General features: G+C 40.3%; 1 protein-coding gene and 1 pseudogene across 1 annotated transcript in view; both read right to left on the bottom strand.

The window, feature by feature from the left end:
- The window catches only part of LOC107676808 (myosin-6-like), an 8146-nt pseudogene extending 3546 nt beyond the window's left edge, over positions 1 to 4600 (bottom strand).
- A 2540-nt stretch (positions 4601 to 7140) lies between these two features.
- The window catches only part of LOC107676813 (solute carrier family 22 member 17-like), a 12335-nt gene continuing 9843 nt past the window's right edge, over positions 7141 to 9632 (bottom strand). Inside the window, exons 8-9 of the mRNA XM_016471495.1 lie at positions 9275 to 9386; positions 7141 to 8705 (exon numbers count right to left, since the gene is read on the bottom strand). Of these exons, the coding sequence (XP_016326981.1) occupies positions 8429 to 8705; positions 9275 to 9386 (389 nt within the window). The 3' untranslated portion in view covers positions 7141 to 8428. The remainder of the gene's footprint in view (positions 8706 to 9274; positions 9387 to 9632) is intronic.

Genomic DNA, 9632 nt, shown 5'->3' with positions numbered 1-9632 from the left:
TCTCAAGCACATTCTGCTGTGGTTTAAGGTTGCAGGATGGTTGGTTCCTCTGTGAACCTCTGAGGAGCTCCTCCCTATATTCAGACTCCACCTCCAGCACTGTTCCTCACCTTCAACACCGAGGTTTACCCGCATACACTGCTGTGTTTAGGCATTCAGCCTGGCATGCAGCGGCTCTTCAGCAAGGATCCTTTGTTTAATTTAGAAGTTTACTTTTGGAATTGTTGAATATATTAATTGTTTCATTTGTTTTGCAGGTCTGAAGTTTTATGCACTTGAAAGAAATGAGGACACGATGCAGGTGAGACATCTAGAAATTCTGTAGTATTATCATTAAAACCTTTTTTAGTTATTTTTTATCATGGCCATTTACTGTAGATGTTTTGAGATTTTTCCTGTTCTTTTAGAATTAAGGTTTTTAGAGAACACACTTTTGTCCGTGAGAGATGCACCCTTTATATTATACAAACAGGAGAAGACACCATGACTCTGCAACGATCTACCAAAGATTTATGATTCCAAAGATTCATTTATGCTTGAAAGATTAAATAATGTGGTAGGTGCTTTTTTTTTCTTCTAGAAGAAAATATAGCAAATGTTAAGTGTGTTTTGTAAGCAAATGTACATAAGGTCAATCAGGTAAAGTAACATTTGTTATAAATTATGCAAGTAACTTTTCTAATCAAAATTAAATGCATGACATTTTATTATAAAAGCTTGCCAGTTTAACCACCATACAACCAGAATTCATCACATGCATTGAATTGGTAAAGTAGTGCAAATTTAATGCACTGCAAACATTGTTTCTTAATTGGTACATTTTTCAATTTGAATTTCAGGAAAAAAGATTATCAAAAAAAGTGTATAAATTATATTTACATTCGTTTAATGTTATTTAGATTTTAGCGATGGCCAGTTGTTCAGATTTACTTTGATTCTATGGATTTCTGTGCAGTCATTGTATTTTTCCATAAAGTTAAACTTAAATAGAGTTGGCCACCAATAATCTCTGGTACTCATGTCGCATCAAATTGCATATTGCAATTGAAAATGCATCTGGTCAGTGGGTAAAATTGTAAAGATAAACCCATTTAAATCAAAATTAATTTTGAATAATTTATCAAATGAATGACTAATGCAAAATCAATTCATGTAAATGTATACATATGATTTACTCTAAATAGCATGCATGTTCCTATGAATAGGAAAGTGCCTGCCAGATATCAAATAACGCACAGACCACAGGAAAGGTTTCATCTGCACACTTTATTCTACAGAACTACAGGTAATGAAGTCAAGAAGCACGGAGTCAAGCCAAACAAGCGTTTCAGAAAAATGCAAGTGAGAGCTTCACTCTTCATCATGCCCTTTCTGTGAGGGGAAGAGAGAAGAGAAAGACAGATGATTGGAAGGTATATTTGTTATTGTTTTAGTTTTTGCAATAAATCAAATCTTAGATTCAAGCTGCACTCAAGGAGATATATAAAAACCAAAATGCTTTAGGTCTGAAAGATAAACACTTCACAAAACGGTCTCTACTTTGAATGGTGAAAGGGTTAAACATTGTCCATTTCTCCACTGAGCCTTCTTACATTCTAAGATAGTAAGTACACAAAATACTGCATAAAACTAAGATAACTTACCTTAGATCCTGTTTCACGGCTCTTGGCTCTCAGCTTGTTGACCTGAGATTCAGCAATATCAGCCCTCTCCTCTGCCTCATCCAGCTCATGCTGCAGCTTACGGAACTTGGTCAGGTTAGAATTGGCCTGCTCCTCCTGAAAAACACATTAACAAGAACATATTGTTAAAAATAATAGAGACATCAATACTTCAATATCCGAGTGGCATTGTTTACTTACCGCCTCTTCAGCAGCTCTCTTGTAGGACTTGACCTTCAGCTGAAGTCTGTCCACCAGATCCTGCAGGCGTGCCAGATTCTTACGGTCCTCCTCAGTCTGTTAATAGACTTTTGATTATTTTTGGTCTGTGTGGTCTGAGGATGGGGATATCATATTGAATAGAGAAAGTGACCTGGTAGGTGAGCTCTCATATTTACGGACTCCTTTCACAGACTCGCTCACATTTCTCTGTTCCAGCTCCACCTCATTTTCTAGCTCTCTCACCTAACCAAACCGAAAATAATTTTAAATTCACCAACTCTGAAGCTCTGAACCCAAATATTAATGAACAGCACTAATCATCTTTACAAAATGTATGAATAGTTATTGCATCATTAAGAACTGAGTTTGATCTACTAACCCTGGCTTCCAGTTTCTGGACCTGCTTCTTGCCTCCCTTCATGGCGATCTGCTCAGCTTCATCCAGATGGTGCTGCAGGTCCTTGATGGTCTGCTCCATGTTCTTCTTCATGCGCTCCAGATGAGCACTGGTGTCCACTGGTGCCCCATCATGGCAGCATCAGTGATGGCCTTCTTGGCTTTTTCCTCAGCATTCCTGCACTCCTGCACTGCCTCCTTTTACATGCACACCAGAGGCGGTTTAGCCAATCACAACACACTGGACTAGGTAACCAATCAGAGCCCATTGCGTATTTCTGAGGGAGGGGCTTCATAAAAGCAGGAAATGATAATCGTGTTTCTCAGAGAAGGGGCAGAGCGGTGCAGAATAAAGGTAAATTATGTTTGTTTTTGTTTTTTTAAACGAAGCATGAACACTTGTTAGACTGCACCCCATAAACACAATCAAGCCTAGAAAAAAACCAGTGAACCACCCCTTAAAGGCCGAGATCAGGGATCTAGTGTATAACTGGAAAAACTAGACCTGGTACATCTACACATAACAATTTATCTCCGCTTCCTCCAGAGCTGCTTGAATTTCACCTTTCTCCTGCTCCAGCTGCTTTCGAATTTTCTCTAGTTCATGAATGTTCTTTCCACTCTCACCAATTTGTTCATTGAGATCAGCAATCTCCTCTGTTTAATAGGCAAGGTAATAATGGTTAATACACAAAAAGTCTTGATAAATATTCCATTTATGTGACGTGAAAGCTTAGCTGAATAATAAATCAGTTTCACCTTGGAGGTTCTTGTTTTCTCTCTTCATGGTCTCCAGATGATCCAGCGACTCCTCATAAGAGTTCTTCAGTTTGAACAGTTCAGTGCTCAGAGATCTGGCCTCCTTCTGGGAGCTTTCCAGCTCACTCTGAGACTCCTCATATTTCTGCTTCCATTCAGCCAGGACCTGTTTGATAGATTCAGAGACTTTGATTAGCTATCATTGGAGCTTGATGAATACTGAAAGATTATAGAGTAAGTGTGTTTTATTCACCTTGTCAAAGTTTTTTTGCTTCTTGTCCAGAGCAGCGGCAGCAGCATTGGATCTCTCTACATCCACCATGAGATCTTCAATCTCATTCTGCAGCCTGTGTTTGGTCTTCTCCAGTGAGGAGCATTTAGCATTGACAGCTTCCACAGCTTCTTCTGCATCTCGCAGACGCTGAGCCAGCTTCTTCCTTCATGAATAAACAGAACCAGTCAAATGTTTGTATGGTATGCTACATGGAAATACCAAATATTTCCTGTTTCATACTTGGCATCCTCCAGCTCCTCGGTCCTCTGGATGGCATCAGTTTCATACTTGGTTCTCCATTGAGCCACCTCAGAGTTTGCCTTGGACAGACTCCGCTGCAGCTCAGCTTTGGCTTCTTGCTCCTCCTCATACTGCTCCCTCAGCAGATCAGAGTCGTGACGAGCAGACTGAACTGCATGGGCCAGGGCATTCTTAGCCTACAAGATATTCAAAATTAATGTTTTTTTGTTATGGAGAATGGCCCAAAGCTGTAGCATAAGGCTCTAGTCTCTTTGAGGAGTGTGGGTTTGAATCGCACTGCTCCTAGAAGAGCTTATTGAGTGACAAAGCATTTCAGTGATTAAGGTGAATGAATGCTGCACTGTGTTACTCTAAACGTGTGGGTTCAAGTGACAACCTTGGTTGTTTCTGGACTTTGGATTCATCAGAGGCTTAATTTCTAGTGGTGTAGACCAATGGTTAAACATCGGACTTAATAAGCTAAAAAAGTTTGAACACCTTAATGAGAGAACTGAATCACGGTTTTAAGCAAAGCACTAGACCCAAGTCTATCCTTGTACCATGGCATTCTGTTCTATTCTATAACATTGAATTTGAAGTTGTAGTTGCAATACCTTGACTTCCTCCTCTAGCTGTCTCTTGAGGTCTTCAATCTGCTGAGTGTAGGACTGCTTGCCTCTTGTTAGCTGAGACACCAGGGAGTCTTTCTCCTCTAGCTGTCTAGAAAGCTCCCCTGGGTAGTAGTATAACCATTACATTACAGAAAGCATTTATTACAAACGCTCCCCTAATACAACCAATACGATCCGAGATAATGGTTCAAAATCCATCACCATGAATTACAGTTATTAGAATATCATTATGATTCAAAATAATAATAATAAAAAAAAAATGATTAAAGAAAGACTTCAGCTTGCTTGGTGACTTTTAAATAGCCACATATTTATTACCTGTTCACAAGTTGTAGACTTGAGGGAAAGTTGAATGGCTGAAGCTGAGGATCCCTCTCAACAGTGTGACCTTCCTCTTTTATAAAGCCACTATCCATCTAAATAAGGGAGTTGGCACACTGTTATGCCAAACTGCTACTGTGTTTGGTTCAGCTGAGGTAGAGAAGGATAAGCCTAGTTTTTCATACAGACCAGTCATTCCACCACTGCCAACAACATCCCATAATGGAAAATAATTACAGGGAGACAATCACAATCACCAATAAATCACCTAAATGTACATATCATTTTGAAGTATATACCTTTGTTTTTGACCTTAAAATAGCTTTGTAACTGCCTAATAGAAGTCTAATAGAATAATCAGACAGGTAAGTAATCCTAATAAAGTAACAGTTGAGATTCAACCCATGGTGTTTGCGTTTTCATTTTCTCCTAATGCATCAACAAAGCACTATTTCCCACATCGAAAAGACATGACAATGAGCGACAGATGAAATGATTCCTTGCCTCATTGGCACAGGATCATCTCCTCATTTGTCCTTGGGTACAAAGATAACCCTGTGAAATTCCTGGAAAGTGACGCCCATTGATTGAGAATCACAGGTTGGGCCGCAGACAGTAGCACTTCCATTTATGCAACGCTGTGGAACGTTTCACTGAAAGACAAATATAAAGAAAGGAAGAGAGATGGACCACTTTGGTGTATTGCAGTGATGAAACTAAAGCGGTGATGGCCTTGCTGTGATATCCTGTGCATGCATCCACCATCACAAGACAAGCGAGACATGAGGTTCAACCAGTGTGACGACAAAGAGGGACTATAATAAGATGTCCCGCCAAGTGAAGACAACTAGGCAGCAAAAGTCAGATGTTAACAAGGTGCAAGTCTTCAGGAAATGAGATCGTTTTCATTGCGCATACATTCAGCACATCTACAACCAAACCCTCAGAGACTTGAAATCTCCCGGCAAGAGTCTCATAAGGACGATTAGTGGATTGATCTACAGGATTTACAGTACGAGAGAGGACGCAAGCAGCCAGCTCTCTGAGAATCATAATGGTAATTCAATAGAGCTACTATGCTAAATTAGTCACTGCTGTCTCTAGGAGACTACATTTGATATTGTCTAATGTTATACTGAAATACATTCGTATTTAGGGTTCCCATGCAATTCAACCAACGATTTAGGACTTTTTCCAAGATAACATTTTAGAGAAATATCACTCACAGAGGGCAATTTCTGCTCATAACAAGAAAATCACTAGCAATTCATATCACATTGCCAAGACGAGGATTTGAATATATTTCCAGGTTTGAAATGACCATGGGAACCCTGCATATAGCTCTAAGGAATTTTTGTTGTTGTATATGGGGAAAAAACAAGTTGATATGCTTTTGATTATTATTCGTGTAAACATTTGGGGGCGCTGTAGTGAATGAAGCTCTGCAGGACAAACATAGACTGACCTTTTTGACCCTTACACAATCAGGAGCTGTTGTCCAGAGAGTTTTTATGGTGAATCATTGGCCTCATCTCATGAGCTCACCAACAAAAACTGAAGAGCCAAAAATAAACAAACCAGCAAATACTGATAGACCAGAGGTACAACAGAACATTCAACACCAATGTCCAAATGCATTCAGCTTTAGACTTCCAAAGAACATATTCACTTCTAATCACTGTGATTTTACCAGATTTTATTTGTAATTAGACTTGGTTAAAGATTTATTAATAATTACAGCATTGTTTAGTAAGTGTTGCGCAATCATCAGATTTATTACTATTATCCTTTATTATTCAAGTAGTAGTAGTATTAATAATAATTAAAATTATTACTAACAATTTATAACTATTAAGTGCATTTTAATTTCATTTACAAGAGAAAGCTACATAACTCGTGTTTCCAATGTTCCTTATTTCAATAATCAGACTGAAAATGCAATAGGCAAAGACAAAATAGAGAGAAAGACAGACACAAAATAAATCCTGACAGTGTTAACATTCAGATGAACCTGTGCGTTCCTTCCCGCTGCTGTCATACTCTTCAGCAGGTACATAACAAATAAGGGACGCTATGAGCAGTGCGATTTCAATCAGCCTCATTAAAGGAATATTACAGGTTTATTGCAACTTAAACTGTCAAATTACTCCACAAAATTGTCCCTCAGATCAGTGTGCACAGTAAAGCACTTACAATGGATGATGCACTAGAGCAGTGGTTCCCAACCCTGGTCCTGGAGGCACCCCAACACTGCACATTTTGCATGTCTCCTTAATCAAACACACCTGATTCAGGTCATCATCTCATTAGTAGAGACTCCAAGACCTGAAACTGGAGTGTCAGAGAAAGGAGACATGCAAAATGTGCAATGTTGGGGTGCCTCAAGGACCAGGGTTGGGAACCACTGCACTAGAGGTTTTAAAAGCAGAGATATGAAGGATGCATTTTTTTACAGCACAAATTCCGTTATTTTGTTATGTTTTGACTAATCCATCTGCAACAAAAGTTATCACCTGATTGTGCAACAGTCAACAATAAAATCTGGAGTAGAGGTGTCGCGATATACCGGTATTGACGATAACTGTGATATTCAAATGATGAAATATCGACATCGTGTTAATTTAGGGTGTGACCATATACCGGTATTGGCGATAACCACAATATTTAAAATGAACCGGACACTTATGATAACACGACACGCAAATAGCCTACTCCAGCGTCAGTACCTGGTTGACCTCCCAGGTGGCAGTATTGCGCCTTAACGCTGACACCTGTCAAAACAAGACGACGACGCAGCGCACGACCGCGCTACTCCGAGAAGAACAATGTTCAATATTATACAGACAGTGAGTTGCCATTATTTTACTAGTCATGGAATGGGAAATGTTACATTAACCTGTTAACAGCGGTTTCCTGTCGTCATATATTTAAATAAAGGGGTGATTCTTTTAATAAGTACCACGTTTTCTTTACTCGTCTAAATTTTGCATTTGTATTTGCAATCAAGTCATGGCCAATACATGTGCGTAGCACTTGATTTCTTTGTTCAAATCTATTACACGATTAAAACATCTAGAAAAACTGAGAGACTACACTGCTACATTAAACCCTGTAAAATCTTACGTTGGTCGCAGTGCCATGCATTTAATGCCTCATCTGCAGCCGTTCTAGACGCACATTAAAACTGAATTAACTGAATTTGGCTGATTCCCCAAGGTTTCTATAGATATCACGATATATCGATATTGTGAATTATTTTGGCCACAATAACCGTGGTGTGTAAAATCTAGTATCGTGACAGCCCTAATCTGGAGTAACTGACAACACGTCCCAGCTTCTGCACATACAACTTAAGGTGCATTCCTATAATACTCCTTTAACAAAGACTGACGTAACATACAATAATAAGTGTTTCTAGTATCATGCCTCAGTCCAATCAGAGTGCACATAAATAATCCTCAGCGCTTCTCGCCCGATGCATCGATCAGTCCTGCAGCGATCCTCTAGGCGCGCCATTCTTAGCAGCAATGAGTTAAAGTACTAAGAGAACCAATTCCATCCTCCTTCCATCTGGAGTGAGAACTTAAGCCTGTTTTGAAAGGGATAAATATGTTTCAAAACGACCTCTCTCATTTTGAGCCCTTATCTCATATTGGCCTAATATATTACTAATAAGTCACCGAATGCTACATGGGTCAGACAATGTTTAATTAAAAGTGTATGCCCTTGTTTATGCCACTGTGCGCTGACAAGCGTTTGCGTACTCAGTGGACGCGCTTCGGTACCCTTCACCCCTCACACTTCATGACGGAGTCCATGTGCCACGACTCCACCGACACGTGTTAGGAATGACTACAAATACAGGATTATTAGGATGGGACTCCGAGGTCAGTCCCTCAGTATTTGTGGTTGAAGAGTGAAGGCTAGGTCTCTGGGTTTGGCGTAGCCAGAAGAGGAACGTTATCCCTACGTCTTCGGCCCAGTGGAGGACGGCGGTACTGTTCTCCATCCGCCAGCGTCTGTGGAAGAGGTTTGCGTTTGCTCTCCGGGAGAAGCAGGATGGAGAGGACCGCCAGCAGGGCCAGAGACGAGTAGACCACATGGTGCAGAAAGTAGCCGTAGTGATTACGCAGATCCATGAGAGGAGAACTGAGGCGGCCCACGCAACCCAAAGCCATGACCGCTCCCACACCACTTCCTCTGTGGACACAAGAATGGAACATTAAAACCACCACTTTCATGGTGTGCTGCTTCTACGAAATCTTCTGTCTAAATGGAAATATTACCCAACTGTTGGTTGAAGAAAAGTGGAAGCATGATGGAGCTTTTGAAGTTGCCTTCACGTGATATTCGAATTATTGTAAATATGTGACCCTGGACCACAAAACCAGTCTTAAGTGTCAATTTTTTAAGGAAGAGATTAGGATAGGACAATATTTGGCCGAGATATATTTGGTCGTTTGTTAGGGCCATGCTCTACCGGCTACATTATGTGAAAACTCTTAATAAGTGAACACCAAGAACAACTGGTGCAAACTCTTCCCTCTGTTTCCTCCCAGGAGAAACTCTTGGCGGGAAGCCAGAACAACACAGAAGAGATGCATAAATTACATCCCAAACCGGCTCTCTGGAGTCCAGTAGGGATCGTGCTGTTTTCTTGACTCTCTCGTTGTCCACACATTACATGCATTCTGCTGCTTCAAGAGCTAAAATAAGCATGAGGTTATGACGGTGCGCTAGTAACCAGCCCCGCGGGAGCGTGTGTTTACCTGATGATGGTGGGCATGACTTCAGCGGTGAACAGAATGGAGAGGGAGGCGGACGCTTGGGACGAGAACAGGCCCATTATAGAGAACACAGTCATGGCTGACTCACTCAGATCTGCAGGGACACATTCATCTCAACGTTAGACTTTATCAAACAAAATGCCTGAAAGAATTAACTGGACAATGTTTGAAACTTGTATTGCTAGCACTTCTCGTGTTATTGCATCCTTATGCTATGCTATATGATTGATAACTTGTATTCCTCGTTTTAAGCGTTTGCTAAAAGAATGCACAAATCTTGCAAAACCTGCCAAGCATATGTCCAGATCATATTCAACTTTCAAAAACAAAAATTATGTTT

This window comes from Sinocyclocheilus anshuiensis, unplaced genomic scaffold, assembly GCF_001515605.1.
Source record: "Sinocyclocheilus anshuiensis isolate Anshui unplaced genomic scaffold, SAMN03320099.WGS_v1.1 scaffold184, whole genome shotgun sequence".
Taxonomy (NCBI): Eukaryota; Metazoa; Chordata; class Actinopteri; order Cypriniformes; family Cyprinidae; genus Sinocyclocheilus; species Sinocyclocheilus anshuiensis.
Note: the sequence above shows the minus strand (reverse complement) of the source record. Positions and strands in the feature narration are given on the sequence as shown.